At 32.4% G+C, this 19,742-nt stretch overlaps 3 protein-coding genes across 3 annotated transcripts; 2 read left to right on the top strand and 1 right to left on the bottom strand.

Moving 5' to 3' along the window:
• The first annotated feature begins 1,371 nt into the window (after positions 1-1,371).
• Positions 1,372-2,520, top strand: LOC11425099 (F-box/kelch-repeat protein At3g23880). Its single transcript, XM_003598462.1, has one exon. It carries the CDS (start codon positions 1,372-1,374, stop codon positions 2,518-2,520), a length of 1,149 nt encoding a protein of 382 aa, XP_003598510.1.
• A 7,299-nt stretch (positions 2,521-9,819) lies between these two features.
• Positions 9,820-10,725, bottom strand: LOC11424871 (F-box protein At1g60400). Its single transcript, XM_024778622.1, has one exon. It carries the CDS (start codon positions 10,723-10,725, stop codon positions 9,820-9,822), a length of 906 nt encoding a protein of 301 aa, XP_024634390.1.
• A 6,452-nt stretch (positions 10,726-17,177) lies between these two features.
• Positions 17,178-18,326, top strand: LOC11419741 (F-box/kelch-repeat protein At3g23880). The gene has a single exon (XM_003598459.1). The coding sequence runs from the start codon at positions 17,178-17,180 to the stop codon at positions 18,324-18,326; it is 1,149 nt and encodes a 382-aa protein (XP_003598507.1).
• The last annotated feature ends 1,416 nt before the right edge of the window (positions 18,327-19,742 follow it).

Below are 19,742 nucleotides of genomic sequence, written 5' to 3'. Positions count from 1 at the left end.
ATATGATTACAACAATGTTATGCGACCCCTGCCAAAGCACGGGTCTATTGCTAGTTTATTAATAATATCAAAATGGTCCTTGTGCTTCTAATTATTCAAAACACCTTTTCCATTTCTCACTATAAATCTTCATATGCTCTCTTACAAACATCATAGTTTGTATTGGTGTGAGTTTTGAGTCCGAATTCACAACAATTTGATGTGGTTTACATTATATGAGAACAAGCACACCAAATTTGCTGTGGTTTACACCGAAAAAATCCTGTTGTGGACCGATTCGAAATTTATAATCTGAATTTTCCCTCACCCTAAAAAGTATGAACTTTATCACAGTCTTGAACCAGTTTCGAATATAAACCAAACATTTTTGGGATGTGTTCACATTATATAATTCAAAATAGTTCAAAGTTTGGATGATTACTTGCTTAGCAAGACTAACTCATTGAACACGTTTTTCTTTGGTAGATCAGTTTTAACATATTTTTTGACTCTCATTTATGACTTGTTACACTCTATGCACTCATATTCTTCACAAATTCCCCTTTATAAATACCCATCAACTCTTCACAATTTTTCGTTTCATCTTCTGACATTATATCTATCCTTCTCTTTTCTTCTGCAATGTGCTTCCACCGTTGACCTTTCAGACCAAAAAGTTACTCTAATATTTTAGAGATTGTATGAACGATCAACGGTGATGGTGCCAATCTGCAAATTTGCACATTCTGTTTGGGTGTAAGGTTGATTTATCTAGGTGATACGTTGACCATCAAAGTCTCATTCACTCTAGAAAATAATCAAATCTTACCTCAACCTCTTTTTCCCCACCTTCTTGCACCACGGATTTAACGTTAGATGTTTAATAAATTAACATTAGGTGTTTAACAATTTTGTGTAACAAGCTTCAATCTTATTGTAAATGTACTATGAAAGTTTTATATATCAATAAATGGAAAATTTAATTTGTATCATGTTTTGTCTCTTTAAATTTATTTTATTTTTGTTGTCGTTTTCAATTATATCATCTTAATACTATACGTCGGTGCTGCTATTTAAATCTGGGCAATACAAAATTCGGATTATATAATTTGAAAGTTCTTTAAACTTGGTTAGGTTATAGAATTCGAATAAAATGTATGTTGAGAAAAAAAAAAATAGTACGCGTGAGAGACATGTGGAAAAAGTAATAATGAAACAAAAACTTCTTCGGGCCTATAGAATTTTTTTTATTTATTTTTTCGTTCTTGATAAGCAAACAGAAACTTTACGAAGTTTTGTTACGGAAATCGTACAAAAGCGTGTTCAGCACAAAACGTTACTATATATTGCATTCATTAGGGTTCAGATTAAAGCCACAATTGAAGATTGGAGATGGCTTATTCTGATAGCGATAGGCATGATAAAAAATGGCATCGTGTCTGCGATTCACTTCACGAGCTACCGCCTCTCCCAACTCTTCCTTCCGACGTCATTCTAGAAATCATATGTAGGCTACCGGTAAAGTTCATCCTCCGATTCCAATGTGTTTGCAAGTCATGGAATTCTCTAATATCTGATCCCAAATTCGTCAAGAAGCAACTCTGTGTGTCCACCACTCGGAACCTCCACTTCCTAAACTATGCCTATGACTCAAGAAAGTACATTCTCACATCTTACCCACTCGACTCTGATTTCACAGACATAAACTCTAACTTCACACAATCTGATTGGCCTTATGCCAAGTTTTATCGCTTCATTGGTTCTTGCAACGGCATTGTGTGTATTGCAGACAACGAATATACAAGCTTAGTTATATGTTGGAACCCTTCAACAAGAAAATTCAAGGAGTTGCCCCTTTTTGAAAAGCCCATGACTGGTGTAAATGTCATGACGTTTGGCTTTGGCTATGATTCTTCAAAGGATAATTACAAGGTGGTTGTTGTTCTTGAATACCTAGTTCTTGATGAGGATGATAGTTTTTTTAACAAAACTCAAGTAAAGGTTCATACTTTGGGTACTAATATTTGGAGAACCATTCAGGACTATCATTTTGGCGGTCTTATTGTTCCCATGAAGGGGGAATTTGTGAGTGGTACGATTAATTGGTTGTTCTCTAAAGAGCAGTTCTGGGAATATCCATGCTTTATTGTTTCATTTGATTTGGCAAAGGAGTCTTATCAAAAGATTTCACCTCCTAATTTGGGAGGGGTGGATGTGTGTGACTTGTCGGCTTTGGGTGTTTTGAGGGATTGCTTGTGCGTGACCACTTCTGGTTATGATGTTTGGCTTATGAAGGAATATGGAAATAAAGAGTCTTGGACTAAATTGTTCACTATCTCTTACAAGAGACATCCTTCTAAATTTAAGGCTTTTGCCAAGGCAATATATGTTTTTGAGGATGATCAAGTGTTGCTGGAGTTGTATGATTCTGACTTGAATTTGGTCCTTTACAACCCCAGGAGCGGCACTTTGAAGGCTACTAATTTTAAACTAATTCCTGAAGTATGTATTGAAAGTTTAATATCACCTAGTTCTCTATAGGATGTAGATGTAGTGCTGTCACTTGAGCATAGGATTATTTCCCAGAAAGGTTACATGCTCTTTTCTATCAATCATTTTTAATTTGCTAGATTTGCTTACTTTTCTGTTTTTGTATTGTTGAATAACAAGCTCATTGCATTTTGTTAACCGTAAATCTGTGGTGGGAACTGGGAACTTATTATAATACCCAAACAACTTGCTAATAATTAGATCTAACTAATTGAAAAGAGTAGTTGTAATATTTATTCTACAAAAGTGGCATGAAGATGGAACATTTATTAACAGGGTACATCAAACACAGATTACAACCATGTGTATCAAACTTCTTGTTGCTGCTGTGTTCTGTTGCTTTTGTGTTCTGTTGCTTTTGTGTTCCCTGGAAGGTGTTGGTGATTTTTCTTCCTTTTTCTGTTATATGGACTGTGGTGGATCACTGTAGTATTAATTCTTTTGTATGTTTTTTGCGGTCTTGTTGTGTTCGGATGGGATTTTATTTTGACCCTATTCTTTTTACTCCGTTTCATTGAGGAAAGACAAAAAAAAATCGGGGTAGCAAACATTCTCAGGAATTTTGCTTAGATTCGATCCCATAAAATTCCTGAGTAATTGTGTGAAATCGGTTTCAAATCATTCAAGTGATAGACAAAAAATCAGTTTCAAATCTTAATGGAAAAACTAATTGAGTATACTTCATTTCGTTTTTTCCACATACAAGTATAAATATTTGTATTGTCATTCTTGATTTAGAGAACCAATTTCAACAGATATTATACAAAAAGTTCAAAGATGCCTTTAACGTTGGGAAAGAATGTTGCATGCAGCTATGCTTAGCATGTAGAATTCCCGTCGGTACTAACTGACAAATAACAGCTATCCTTTAAAAATGCAACTGATATTATACAAAAAGTTCACTATTGTATATAGAGTGGGCAAAAATAACCAAAATTCAATTTGAACCAGTTAACCGAACCGAACTGTATCAAAGTTAACTGAATCATTTAACTAATTCTCGAACGGAACCATTATTTTGATAACAATTCGCTAACCGAACTGAACTGTTAGTAACCACAATTATCCGAACCGAATCAAACTGAACCATTAACCATATCTATTTTAAAAACAGCTTATTTTAAAAAACAGCTTATTCAAGACAACTTATTTTATGCAAAACAAGTTATTTTAAAAAACAGCTTATTCAAAACAACTTGTTTCATGAAAACAGCTTATTTTAAAATTAAAAAAAAAATTTATTCAAAACAACATATATTATAAAAACAGCTTATTTTATGCAAACTAACTTATTCGAAACAGCTTATTTTATGCAAAATAGCTTATTTTAAAAAAAAACAGCTTATTCAAAACAACTTATTTTAAAAACAGCTTATTCAAAACAACTTATTTTATGCAAAACAACTTATTTTAAAAACCAATTTGTTCAAAACAGCTTATTTTAAAAACAGTTTTTTTATAAAAACATTTTAATTTATGCAAAACAACTTATTTAAACAAAAGCTTATACAAAACAACTTATTTTAAAAGAGCTTATTCTATGCATAAAATAACCTGTTTTGAATAAGCTGGTTTTTAAAATATGCTCTTTTGAATGAGGTGTTTTTAATAAGTTCTTTTTTAAAATATGATGTTTTTCATAAAAATAAGTTGTTTTAAAATAAATTGTTTTGAATAAGCTGTATTTTAAAATAAGTTGTTTTGCATAAAATAAGATGTTTTGAATAAACTTTTTCCGAACCATTTCATCAATTTGGCTCGGTTCAGTTCGGTTCGGTTTTGATGGTTAACCGAACCATGCCCACCCTTAATTGTATAATTGACTAATAGCAGCGACCAATACAACTTTTTAAATTATTAAAGCTAACAATTTTGCTCGGTACTGTTTTCAGCAGACCCGTTCTGTTCATTTGTTATATGCGGATAGGTCATATCAGTCGTAGCATGATGCAAACTTTTTACTTTAATTTGATTTTTCCAGCCAGGAGATGCCACTGACCTTGAATCGCCTTGTTGAGAAAAAGAGTACTGTTATATGTCGCGAAAGAAAACTTCAAGGAATTTCACGAACATGTAGTTCTTAGAAATCGTGGTTGGGCCTAACACAACCCTAAAAAACCGGCTTTTGAGGTGAGGATTGTCCCCACTTATAAACACATTGTCAGGCCTTGTCCTATGCGATGTGGGACTCTTAACACACCCTCTCACGACCAGCACTATTGGGCTTGGTTCGTCGACATAAACGGTGGGTGGCCCGATAGCGGAAACCTGATAGCAGGTGGCCCAATGAATCTTGGAGAGACTCTGATACCATCTTAGAAATCGTGGTTGGGCCTAACACAACCCCACAAAACCGGCTTTTGAGGTGAGGATTGCCCCCACTTATAAACACGCTGTCTGGCCATGTCATATCCGATGTGGGACTCTTAACAATAGTTTAACTCATATTACTCAATGATGACTGATATTTTGACATACACCACTAATATGTAATTTGGTGAACAATAGTTAATATGAATTGTGATTTGTGTGATTTATAACCATTTTTTAAGTTGATTTTCTAAAGTACAAAACCAACTATAACAAATATAAAGAAATATACAATGTACCAAGATATATGTAACGTTATTTATATATAAAAATAATTAAACATCAAACTTATGTTTTAGCCAAAATTTATTAGGTTAATTAGTGCTTATATTTTTATTGCTTCTCACAATATAGGTTCAATTTGAACATTTTTTATTGCTGGAGGAGGATACCGATAAACATTAAAAATTTCTTCTCACTATATCAAGTAAGAAAGAGAGGTGTGTGTGGGTCTATATATATATATATATATATATATATATATATATATATATATATATATATATAAATAGAGAGAGAATAGTATATTATATATAAGTAGAAGATCTTGTGCACTATAAGGTTGATGTTGGATGATTGAGTCTCTTCATGATGGGGTTTTGTCATCGAAGTATGAAATGAAGGGGTCTAGTGAGTTAATTCAACATACACGATTCTATTAGCTGCTTTCTACGTGGAGAGAGCAAGACACGAGGAAGAGGTCTAACTTCTTGCTAAGGTTTGGAAAAATTGGGTCTCTTTTAAAGTAATTATCTTCTCTTGACAAATGCTCAAAGAATTTGCTCCTAGAAATATGGTTATCATTGATCTTAGTGGTATATTGTGTGTGTTTTGTGGGGATCCAATCAAATTTGATAGCCATTTATTTGTCGCATGTGTCTTTGCTTATCATGTGTAGTATATTGTAGCTGGTTAGATTCGGGGTTGGTTAGGTGGGGAATGGAGACAGGGACATGGAGTAGAATGTAATCCTCATTCCCGTCCCATTTTGTTGTTATCTCAATGAGGAAATACATATGAATATGGATATGTCAAATAGAAGTGCGTGCGTGTGGGTGTCTGTACCTATAAAAAGTTAAATTACCAATGGTAACAACTACTTAGTATAATGTTTGTAAAAAAAAAACTACCTAGTATAATTTGAAGTGTTGTATTTTTTGGGTACAAATTTTGAAGTCTTTTAGTAGAGACATATTTCTTTTTTTTTTTTTTTTGGTAGTAGACATATTTCTTTTTTTTTCTGAATTATTTGAAGCTAATTCAGTTTCTTTTTATAAAAAATTTATTTCAACAGATCCATTTTAATATTAGAAGTGTAATGTTTTAATTTTTGACAACACCATGCCATAAAAAACATGAAAAAGAACAAAAAGCATAACAGTAGCTGCAGCCACTCTATTTCTTCCAATTTCCTTTTCGTTTCAAGAAGCTTGATATTCAAACTTCATTCCATCTCAACCCACGGTCAAGTTCATCCAAATATATTAAATATGTTTAGAAGGAGTGTAAGGTTTCACTTCCATCGTTGGTTTTCATGAGGTAAGGTTTCACTTTGTTTCTTTGTTGTTATATATCTGATCAATATGTATGTTTAGAAGGAGTGTAAACAACGTTTGTTTCACACAACTGGTAACTATTTTAAGAGAGTTTGACTTAGAGAGTTGGAGTTCGACTGAGACACAAGTATGTTTAGCCAAATAAAATAAAATAAAAAGCAAGATTAGAAAAATATGTCTGGACTAAACCATTTTCAACTACAACATAAAAATTTAAGGAGAGGGAATAAAATAAGAGAAACAAAAATAGCTTTTGATAGGTATGGTATAGAAGAAGAAAAAACATAGATTAGGGAAGAAAAAAAAGTTTGGGAGAAACATCTGCCTTGCATATAAGTAAATAAATTTAAAGACAATGTTTTGAACAGAAAAATTGACTGAAAATGTAAAATACTTTGAAATTAAAATTACAAGACATTATTAAAGCAATTTGAAGACTGTAGAAGATATTCTTAAAGTTTTGAAAAGCTTGAATGACAGGCCACAATCCCATGACAGTTACTTGGGAAAAGAATAACTGTTGAAAAAAAACTATTGAAAAATAATAAAACAAAAGAATAAAAATTATCAGATCTTGAAGAAAGAAGAAGGCCCCCCCACACATAAAAAAAACACAGCTTTTATGTCTCTCTTCCGTCTCTTTCTTTCGGAACTGTTTAACTCAAGGTTTCACCACCGTCATCATCCTTCTCGTAGCTCCGGCAACAACCACCGATCCACCCTCCCCCACCTCTCTTCCTCTAACGCAGACTCAGAGTCTCATCCTCTCTCACATTCATCCCTGCAGCTCTCTCTCTCACCATAGCCACACACACTATATGATTTCTGCTTTCACTTTCTTTCACTCTTTTCTCTTCTTGTATATCCTATCAACTCCTTCTTCGTGTTCTTCTTTCTTTTCTAGTAATTTTCTTTTTCTTTCATGCTTCTCTCTTTTCTTATTAATAACATCAGAATAAAGGACTAAAAAAATAAGATGCTTAGAATCTTTGAACATTTTTTTGTTTTGTTTTTGTTTTTGTTTTGATTCTTAGAATCTTTGATGGAATACTAAGATACCCTTTTAAGGATTCAGATTCCTTTTTCATGATGGTAGCAAAAAATATTTTCTTTTTGTTTCTCTCAGATTTCGATGCAACAGAAACCTGAAAAAGAGGAGGAAGGAGCAGCGGACAGTATTGGTGGAGAAGAGAGGGACGGTGAGGGGGAGAGGAACAGAAAACGTGTTGATTTTATTTGAGTTTTTTTTCCTACACAATTGATGTGTTTTGACAAAACTGCCCTCAATTAAGTGTTGAAATATCAAAATTACCATGCCAGCTAGAGGGTGTATAAGGTGGATTGCCGGCTATGGATGTCCACCTATCCGGACTCAAGTTACTTTGATGAGCTTTCACTCTTTTCACTTTTTTTTTTTTGGTTTCATCTCTTAAATAGAAGAGTGAAAAGAGATTAACTACCATACATATATTCAACCAAATTAAAGTTAACTATTTCAGACGCAAATGGGGAAAAGTGAGAAGAAAAAAAAAAGTACAAAATTATACCGTGCTAATAATCTGCGTTACATGCAGGACTTGATAGTAGCTAAAATGAAATTCATCAAGCATTTTTGTACTATTTTTTTCACATCAGTCTTTTTATACTGAAAGAGATTAATTACAAATATAATAAAATTTGGTTATATCAATTTTTTTCAATGCAAATAAAAAATGCAACCGCCCAAAGCGTGGGTCTCAATCTAGCTAAACTTAAGTTTTACAAAGTACAGTTTATCAGAGCGGCTCAACTCGAGCCACCTGCGCACTTATCATTAAACCATGAGTCATAACCAACATAAACCAATAAAAATATGGTGTTATGATCAACTAAACTCTTGAGTCTTGCCAACATTTGAATGTGATAGAAAAATTGTGAAACATCACTTATTGAACCGAACTATTAATAAAGGTAGCATCACCAATGGGCTTCCTAAACTTTATCTATATTTAATATAAAATAGTTTTTTCTATAATTGCAATAGAAGCACCTTCATCAAAACCCAGAATTTGGTGAATACCAGTGATCTTGCAAACTTAGTTGCCGCCATGTTATATGTACAGTTAAGTCACATTAAATAGCAACAGAAATATCTCATCTTATGAAACAAAAAAGAGAAAGGACAAAATAAATTCGAAAGTAACACGACAGACATAATTTACAAGAAAATTGTAAGTGACAGACATCAGTTTATACGAAATAGTTGGATATAGCAGACGATGTAATCTACATGATACCATGGTCTCCAAATTAAACATGGAAAAATCAAACACGTGACGAAGAAATGTTGAAATATAGAAAATGAAACAAAATAGAAACGATATTTCGGTAAGTTGCAGGAAAACAAATAAATCTTAAACATTCTATCTATAGCTAGGGAAAGATTTCTCTTGGCAAAATTGTTGACACTTACTCCGATCTCTTGGAAAAACTAATGCACCTCATAATTCTCTAGATAGTATCCTTCACCTGACCATGTCTGCAAAACCCAAATTTAGATGCAATATATGTTGCAAATCAGACCGAAAGTGAAAGCATGAAATCAGACCGAAAGTGAAAGCGTGAAATTAGTGAGACTGTTAATTAACATTTTATGAAACAGAATTAAGAAATAAAGAAATCCAAAGGATTTCGACATGTAATCAACATTCTATCAAACTTATACCGGGTACAACAAGAAAAATGAATCAAATAAAACAAAACTACTTGCAATCTTGACACAAACCTGACAGCAAACATAATCATAAAAATTTAACAAACATGGTAGGAGTATTAATCATATTACAATGTTACACTACTCGGTCAATTCTCTTGATTGAAACCATTATCGCAATAAAAATAAAGATTATGTTTCAAACCAACATTATCATCCATTCAATCCTTACTATACGAGCATCAGAGAGAGTTGTAATGTATCTACAGACATTTCATAACAAGAGAGACCAAGGGAAATAAAACAAAAAGGCCAAATCAGAATGAAAAAAAGTTCTGAAAAGTTTAATGCATATTTACCTTGTCAAGTCTATGATCTCAGCCTTTGCTAAGGGTGACTTTTGCAGCAAAAAGTCGACTATTCTCTCAGGTATCGCTGAAGGTCGGTATGTTATTATTTTCAGCAATTTCAAGTTTTGTAAGTAAGGGAAATCAACCTTCCATAAACCAGGAACTGAGCAAAGAGTCTATGCAACGAGGGAGGGTGAATCATGATCAGTTTAAGGCAAGTCATGTTTTAAAAAGAAAACTAAATAAAAAAAGCAAGCATAATGAAAGAAAATATTGTAATGAAAAGTGAAAATGAAAATCTATGTTTTTCCTAAACCAATAGTCACTGAAGTACCTCAAGAATAGATGAAGAGACTGTCAATGATTCGATACGAGAAAGCTCAACTAGCCAGTTGAAAAGAACCAAGGGATATTTTTCGATATATGACGGGACTGCTACATCAATTTTTACATGTTTGATAGAAGAGAGATTGTTATTGTTCCCACTGAGTTTCTGAATAGGATTACCCTTAAAATCAAAGCTACGGAGACTTGGAGTAGATAACTCGATTTTCCAACATTGGTGAGTAACAAATGTATTGATTCTTAAATAAACAAGTGTGTCACTTGATATGAACAGGTTTTGTTCTTGAACACAACAGTGAATGATCAAACTTTTCAAGCTGTTAAATGACGAAAAGGGCTCAGCACGGTCATCATCACCACTACCATGAAAGGCAAAGTATTTTAGACACAAGCTGGTTAATGCAGGCAAATTCAGAGAAGTTGGGAATAATGATGAAGGATGACCAAATTGATTGTTTGTACAAAGGGTAAGAGATGTTAAAGTGTGACATGAAACGTAGGGAAGTGGATAGTGTTGATAATAAAAGGTCGAATCTACATCTAATAGCTGGACACCGTGGTCAAATGCGTATTTTATAACCCAGTTGAGGTAGCCAGGCCAGATGACACCATCGCGGTGAAGATCGAGAGTGTGCAGTGCGGTTTTGTTATCACGTAGATACAAAAATTGATACACGAATATGGTGAAACCCATCCGAGTCTCGAAGTGGCAAGAACTTATTGAAAGAACAGGAATATACTTCCAGAGATTCTTCCATCTCGTGGACAAAACGCAGGTTTGAACGGCCTCTTTGGTGTTCAAAATCGACAGTATGAGAAGTAACACACAATTCGGTAAATCACTGATTCTGTCTTCATTTTCATCGATATTATGTGTTTTCATTGTTTCAGAAGCTAGAAACAATTGTGCTGCGGCAAAGTTTTGATACCCGAGAGTGGGCAAAACCCTACTGCTCCGTTGTTGTAGTAGTTAGTAGTTACGTTTTCCTTTTCTATTTACACCCAAAACTATTTTTTTTTACACCCAAATTTAGTTAAAATCTACAAACAATATATAAAAGTTGAAGTACAACATAATTTCATAATTGTCCTCTTTAAAACTCATGGTCTCCTTGATTTTTTATTTTATGTGCATAATAATGGTCATTTAATTTAATTGTTTTTATTTTTAAAAATTAATTATGGATAATGGTCATCACAATAACAAATTATGAAATTAATTAATTTGTTAAAAAATTACGGATAATGATCATCACAAGACTAACAAATACTATGGAATTATCCACGGATATAACAAAATTTCACGCATATTCGTTTTTTCGGATGCAAAATTAATAAGTCTTTTAAATACTTTTAAAAAATTATTTGTTTTTTTTATTAAAAACAAAAAGGTGTAGCCAATTTTTTCTCTACAAAAAAATTGTAACTTATTTTCACTTCCAAGGATAGATGGATATAAGAAATTTATTTGTTTTTTTGGATGCAAAATTAATAAGACTTTGGAAGCCAATATATAAAAATCTAAATCCAACAAAATTTCATAATCGTCCTTTTTAAAAGCCAATATATTATCATGATAATTACGGACGACTATCTTTCCATTTGATACCCGAGAGTGGGCAAAACCCTACTGCTCCGTTGTTGTAGTAGTTAGTAGTTACGTTTTCCTTTTCTATTTACACCCAAAACTATTTTTTTTTTTTACACCCAAATTTCGTTAAAATCTACAAACAATATATAAAAGTTGAAGTACAATAAAATTTCATAATTGTCCTCTTTAAAACTCATGATCTTCTTAAGTTTTTATTTTATGTGCATAATAATGGTCATTTTGTAAAATTTAATTTAATTGTTTTTATTTTAAAAAATTAATTATGGATAATGGTCCTCACAACTGCAACAAATTTTCATGGATAACCATGAAATTAATTAATTTTTAAAAAAAATACGGATAATGATCATCACAAGTCTAACAAATACTATGAAATTATCCACGGATATAACAAATTTTCACGCATATTCGTTTTTTTGGATGCAAAATTAATAAGTCTTTTAAATACTTTTAAAAAATTATTTTGAACTCTTATTTTGGTTGTATCTTATAGTGGTTTCTTAGGCACACCTTGTGCTTAGAAATTTCTTATGTTGTATTAATATAATTCCATTTTGTTTTGTTAAAAAAAAAACTTTTAAAAAATTATTTGTTTTTTTTATTAAAAACAAAAAGGTGTAGCCAATTTTTTCTCTACAAAAAAAATTGTAACTTATTTGCACTTCCACGGATAGATGGATATAAGAAATTTATTTGTTTTTCGGATGCAAAATTAATAAGTCTTTGGAAGCCAATATATAAAAATCTAAATCCAACAAAATTTCATAATCGTCCTTTTTAAAAGCCAATATATTATCATGATAATTATGGACGACAATCTTTCCATTTGATTTTGGAGATATAAGCACATAAATTCTATTATAAATATTCAAGAAATAGACGCCACGTCATCAACAAAATCCAAAACAACATGCATGTATAAAAAAATTCTCAACAATTGCAGCGGATATAAACCATAAAATTCAAAAGTATACATGTCATGATATCAAAATACATTATCATCAAAATTCTCCGAAATCCCGACAATTGGGTAAATCTCCAAAACATAATAGGTCCACAACAGATAATCTAGAATAATCATAAATAGACACCTAGATCAGAGTCTATCCTAGACTCTACTGACACGATAACGGAGATAGCTCCCGCTATCTAAGCAACCACCAAGCAACTCACCAAAGCAACTAACCCTGCACTTCGTCTACCCATCCATATAGACAGGTAGGCGGTCAAAACCACTGGGGGTAAGCTTTACAAGAATCATAATTAATAAAATAAATTTGAGCATATATGAATTAAGTCAAATTCCGAGTACTTCACATAAATAGTTAATTCAATATACAAATTCATATAACAGTCCCAAATATCACGATTAAGTACTCACCAAGCACACTTATCATCAACAATTATCATTCACAATCTTCAACAATTATCATTCACATGCAACAATTACGACTCATGACAATATGCTATGCGCCTAATTCCAACACATACATGCATGTGGTACCAGCAACAACAAGATGCCAACCACACATCTTATGTAAGAGTACACCTCCTCTTACGCGCAACTATGTAAAAGTACACCTCCTTTTAAATTTCTCATATGACTCGATATGACGATGATGCATGGACATAAGCAAAGACCCAATAATGCAAACTACTCGACATATACATATGCCAACACAATGTAAAAGAACACCTCCAATTACATTGTTCAACTTCAACAACAATTGTATTATAAAACATTTACATCCACACAATCAACATGTCATTATTCAATTAAGAGTCATCACCAAAATATCACAATTCATCAACATATATTCATTAATCAACTTCAACTATATTCTATAGTTCATCAACTTTACACAATATATCACCATCCAAGTAAAATGGAAAATACAACACCGTGTGATAAACGTCACCTCTAACACTTACCATTACTCACATATCTTCATTCAAACATATACAACTAATCACAAACAATGTAACGTTATTGGCCTTAAAGAATCATTTTCGGCAAAATCAGTATCAAGTGGCAAAAGGCCAACATTGATAATTTTCAAAATAAGATAACTTATTCAAGTTTGAAAACTCACAAATCAACCTTAATCAATCATGTAGTCATAAGCTTAAGCCACTTACAAACTATTAGATATTAGTTCAAAGTATAGCTTAAGTTCGTATGAGAAAACCCAAGTTCACATTTTCCACATTCCCACCCGAAATATCAAGTTTGACATGATTAAGACATCCAACCCACATTACAAGTCTTGTCTAAGTCTATATGGACTGTAGGCCCGACTTGTAATCCTATTTAGTTCACAAAAGTTCATTTCGATAAAAGTCTGAAATTACCAAAATTCAAGTTTCAAACCAAAAATGGAAAATCCCAAATTCAAATGAGTAAAACATGTTCCAGTAGGTATAGGAGTTCAAACAGTGGTTAAACAAGTTGAAAGAGGCATTTTACAAAGCTCAGATTGACCCCTAAAGCCCGAAACGAAAATCAAAGGTTGTTGAAACTGGGCAAGTTCGCTTAAGCGACCACCTTGTTCGCTTAAGAGAACAAGTTCCAGAAGATACAACAAAAGTTCGCTTGCTGTTCGCTTCCGGTTCGCTTAAGCGACCCAGTCACAGAACCTACTGTGATTGTTAGCTTAGCGTTCGCTTAAGGGAACAATCACAGTTCTGTAGAAAAATATTACGGGTTTCAACCATTTTCCACCCAAAATTCTCAATTTTGATCTCCCAATGCCTAAATATGTTTCTAAAGTTTGTTTACAGGTCAAAACAACAAAAAGGGTTCCCAAGAACACATCAAACATGAAAACAATTTCCATTTGAACATAGCACAATTCAACATTTAGAGCACAGTTCACAATATATCATTTTCACATACTATGAACATGTAATTTCATCAACAACAATTCAATTATCACCAATTCATGTATTCAAACATATCACCATAATTGGAGTACGAATTTCAACAACTATGAACAAATAATCACTTAAGACAAGGTTTATATAGCTATTCTCAAATGGGCTTAACCCTAATGCCTTAGTGGGCTTAACCCACTCAATCACAACTCTAAAATGTTTCTACACACTTAACGATAAAATACTAACAACGGTCACTTACCGGCTCACAACCATTTACCACACTAGTAACTTAGTAAAATAATGGTTCTCACTAAATACTGAAAAATAATCCCCACCAAATTACTAATTTACCCTTACTCACAAAATGACCAAAATACCCTTCGTATACCGAATTCTAATAATCCAACCAAAAATACACACAGAGGCAATTAATCACATAAAAGCATATAAAATCACATATTAAAGCAATTAAAATAAATCTAGCGCAAATCGAGTTGTTACACGGTATAAATATACAACGATACTTTTGAGAAACAAAAGGTGATGTTGATTTTTTGAAAATAGTCATGAATTTTCAAAATTTTATCATATGATTATCGACTATCACATATCATTACATAAAAAACATTTCAACAAATGCAGTGCAAATATTTAACTTTGTTATAAATATAAAATCAAAAGTTATTTAATAAAACCACTACATCGATATGTTGATATTCTAAAAATAGTCGAGTTATCAAAATTTATCATATTGATTTTTTCATATATGTACATAAAAATTTATTTATGCGTATATAAGCACATAAAATCGACAGCGGGTGCGGTGTAAACATTGAACGATGTTTTGCATATATAAAATAAAAATTTATTCAATAGAAACACTATATTAATGTTTATATTTTGAAAATATTAATGAGTTTTCACAATTTTATCATATCAACTTTCTCATATATTTTCCTTCAAAAAAAAAAAACTTTCTCATATATTTACATAAAAAATTGTTTCCGCAGATAAAACGCATAAAATCTGCAATGAGTGCGGTGGAAACATTGAATAATGTTTTGCATATAAAGTAAAAAGTTATTTCATAGAAACACTAATTGATGTTGATATTTTGAAAATAGTCAATAGTTTCTAAAATTTTATCATATCGATTTTTACATATATGTACATACAAAATTATTTATGAATATATAAGCAAATAAAATCCGCGACTGGTGCAGTGCAAACATTGAACAATGTTTTGCATATAAAATAAAAGTAACACTATATTAATTTATATTTTGACAATATTAATGAGTTTCCACAATTTTATCAAAGCAACTTTATCAAATATTTACATAAAATTTGTTTCTACATATCAACGCATAAAATCTGCAATGGGTGCGATGCAAACATTAAACAGAGTTTTGCATATCTTTAAATATTTGACAATATCTTTAAATATTTGACTATATCTTTAAATATTTAACAATATTAACAACATAATTATTTTTTATATGATTACAACAATGTTATGCGACCCCTGTGAAAGCACGGGTCTATTACTAGTTTATTAATAATATCAAAATGGTCCTTGTGCTTCTAATTATTCAAAACACCTTTTCCATTTCTCACTATAAATCTTCATATGCTCTCTTACAAACATCATAGTTTGTATTGACAACAATTTGTTGTGGTTTACATTATATGAGAACAAACACACCAAATTTGTTGTGGTTTACACCGAAAAAATCCTGTTGTGGACCAATTCGAAATTTATATAATCTGAATTTTCCCTCACCCTAAAAAGTATGAACTTTAACAAGGTCTTGAACCGGTTCCAAATATAAACCAAACATTTTTGGGATGTGTTCACATTATATAATTCAAAATAGTCCAAAGTTTGGATGATTACTTGCTTAGCAAGACTAACTCATTGAACACGTTTTTCTTTGGTAGATCAGTTTTAACATATTGTTTGACTCTCATTTGTGAATTGTTACACTCTATGTACTCATATTCTTCACAAATTCCCATTTATAAATACCCATCAATTCTTCACAATTTTTCGTTTCATCTTCTGACATTCTCTCCTTCTCTTTTCTTCTGCAATGTGCTTCCACCGTTGACCTTTCATACCAAAAGGTTACTCTAATATTTTAGGGATTGTATGAACGATCAACGGTGATGGTGCCAATCTGCAAATTTGCACATTCTGTTTGGGTGTAAGGTTGATTTGTCTGGCTGTTACGTTGACCATCAAAGTCTTATTCATTCTAGAAAATAAACAAATCTCACCTCAACCTCTTTTTCCCTCCACCTTCTTGCACCACGGATTTAACGTTAGATGTTTAATAAATTAACATTAGGTGTTTAACAATTTTGTGTAACCAGCTTCAATCTTATTGTAAATGTACTATGAAAGTTTTTATATATTAATAAATGGAGAATTTAATTTGTATCATGTTTGTCTCTTTAAATTTATTTTATTTTTGTTGTCGTTTTCAATTATATCATCTTAATACTATACGTCGGTGCTGTTATTTAAATCTGGGCAATACAAAATTCGGATTATATAATTTGAAAGTTCTTTAAACTTAGTTCAGGTTATAAAATTCAAATAAAATGTATGTTAAGAAAAAAAAAAATAGTACGCGTGAGAGACACGTGGAAAAAGTAATAATGAAACAAGAACTTCTTTGGGCCTATAGAATTTTTTTTATTTATTTTTTCGTTCTTGATAAGCAAACAGAAACTTTACGAAGTTTTGTTACGGAAATCGTACAAAAGCGTGTTCAGCACAAAACGTTCCTATATATTGCATTCATTAGGGTTCAGATTAAAGCCACAATTGAAGATTGGAGATGGCTTATTCTGGTAGCGATAGGAATGATAAAAAATTGCATCTTGTCTGCTATTCACTTCACGAGCTACTGCCTTTCCCAACTCTTCCTTCCGACGTCATTCCAGAAATCATATGTAGGCTACCAGTAAAGTTCATCCTTCGATTCCGATGTGTTTGCAAGTCATGGAATTCTCTAATATCTGATCCCAAATTCGTCAAGAAGCAACTCTGTGTGTCCACCACTCGGAACCTCCACTTCCGAAACTACGCCTATGACTCAAGAAAGTACATTCTCACATCTTATCCACTGGACTCTGATTTCACAGACATAACCTCTAACTTCACACAATCTGATTGGCCTTATGCCAAGTTTTATCGCTTCATTGGCTCTTGCAACGGCATTGTGTGTCTTGCAGACAACGAATATACAAGCTTAGTTATATGTTGGAACCCTTCCACAAGAAAATTCAAGGAGTTGCCCCTTTTTGAAAAGCCCACGACTGGTCTAAATGTCATGACGTTTGGCTTTGGCTATGATTCTTCAAAGGATAATTACAAGGTGGTTGTTGTTCTTGACTACCAATTTCTTGATGAGGATTATAGTTTTGTTAACAAAACTCAAGTAATGGTTCATACTTTGGGTACTAATATATGGAGAACCATTCAGGAGTATCCTTTTGGAGGTCTTCCTGTTCCAGTTAAGAAGGGGGAATTTGTGAGTGGCACAATTAATTGGTTGTTCTCCGAAGAATCATTGGAATGTCCATGCTTTATTGTTTCTTTTGATTTGGCAAAGGAGTCTTATCAAAAGATTTCACCTCCTAATTTGGGAGGGGTGGATGTTGGTGACTTGTCGGTTTTGGGTGTTTTGAGGGATTGCTTGTGCGTGACGACTTCTGGCTATGATGTTTGGCTTATGAAGGAATATGGAAATAAAGAGTCTTGGACTAAATTGTTCACTATTCCTTACATGAGAGATCCTTCTAAACCTAAGGTCGATGCCAGGGCAATATATGTTTTTGAGGATGATCAAGTGTTGCTGAAGTATGATTTTGACTTGAATTTGATTCTTTACAATCCCAGGAGGGGTACTTTCAAGGCTACTAATTTTAAACGAATTCCTGAAGTCTGTGTTGAAAGTTTAATATCACCTAGTTCTCTATGCTAGAATATAGATGTAGTGCTATGTCACTTGAGCATAGGATTATTTCCCATGAAAGGTTACATGTTATTTCTTGGATTATTAATTAATTGTCGAATGGTTTTGCATCTTCAGAAATTGCTGTCATTTTCATTTATATTATTTCTTTGTTACAGGTTTTTGTTCTCTCGTCATACGTTACATTTGATATATTTCACAATTATGCATTGCATTATATGGTTCTTTGTTTGGTTTTCTATGATTCTAATTATGATTTTGATGTTTTTCAAATGCACTGTAATATTTATTTTTTGCAATGTATGCTCAAGGATGCACAAATCTTATATAATGTTTGCTACAAATCTTGCATGTACAGTATGAATTGAGATACCGCGATGGTCACAATGGGTATATAAAGAACGACAAAGTTATAGGAGTGTAGAGCAAAATGAATTACTTATATTGAACTGGTTTTCTATCAACAAAGGTAGTATAGTGTCTCTAGAGTTAACTAGTGCAGATGAATAACAAGCTCATTGCATTTCAAAGAAATACTACATTTTGAATAACAATCTCATTCGCAACGATATTCTTGTCATCGACCCAGTGTTATAATCTTTTTGTCAACGCTAAAAAATCTCACAATGTAACCCTCTACCATAAATAGAAGAATCATCTACTACAGAACTTGTAGGAGTCCCATGCCAAACACCGGTAGAAATACCTTCTTTTAATCCAAGTTTCTGTTTTCTCAAATCTTTCAAATAATTTTTGCATTTTAGTATTGATAACCCCGTTAAAGCGTTTGAAACAAGAAGAAAGGATGTTCCGCACCTTAGCAGTAGCATTTTTGCTTTTAAACTCGGCTTTCACTTTGCACCGCAATGCCTCAGTGTTGATTTCGTCAAACAAATTGTCAGCTTCATAGACAGCATCTTGCAGCATATCCAGCCATTCTTTAACAGCAGGATTGGTGATTTGTTTCTCCTCAGCATCATGAAGTACAGCTTGAAGACTCAGCAGTGTTATCTTCTGCTTTTTCAAGAGTGAAAGATCGAGTTTGGTGCTCCGAAAGAAGTCCACAAAGTCACCAGAAACAATCTTTTCCAACAACACCTCAAAAGAAGCTGCAAGGAGTGCTTCTACAACAATAAGTTGGTCAGTTTGCAAGAATAGAAATACATGTTTAAAAATGGGGAATGCAACGGATATACATGTTTAAACAAATAATAGATAACTTCACTATTAAAGTCACGGAGGTACCAACTACCATACCTTAATTATTGTTGTTTTGTACAAAAAAGAGAAATGATATTTGAACAACCAATTTGTGACAGTTCTTTAACAACTTTCTCTCTCATATTCACATTATGCTTTTATTCTTTCTCTTTCTTTTATAACATTGTTTTTTACCAATGAAAAAAAAAAAAAATTGTTTGAAAT

Source organism: Medicago truncatula, chromosome 3 (assembly GCF_003473485.1).
Source record: "Medicago truncatula cultivar Jemalong A17 chromosome 3, MtrunA17r5.0-ANR, whole genome shotgun sequence".
NCBI classification, from domain to species: domain Eukaryota; kingdom Viridiplantae; phylum Streptophyta; class Magnoliopsida; order Fabales; family Fabaceae; genus Medicago; species Medicago truncatula.
Note: the sequence above shows the minus strand (reverse complement) of the source record. Positions and strands in the feature narration are given on the sequence as shown.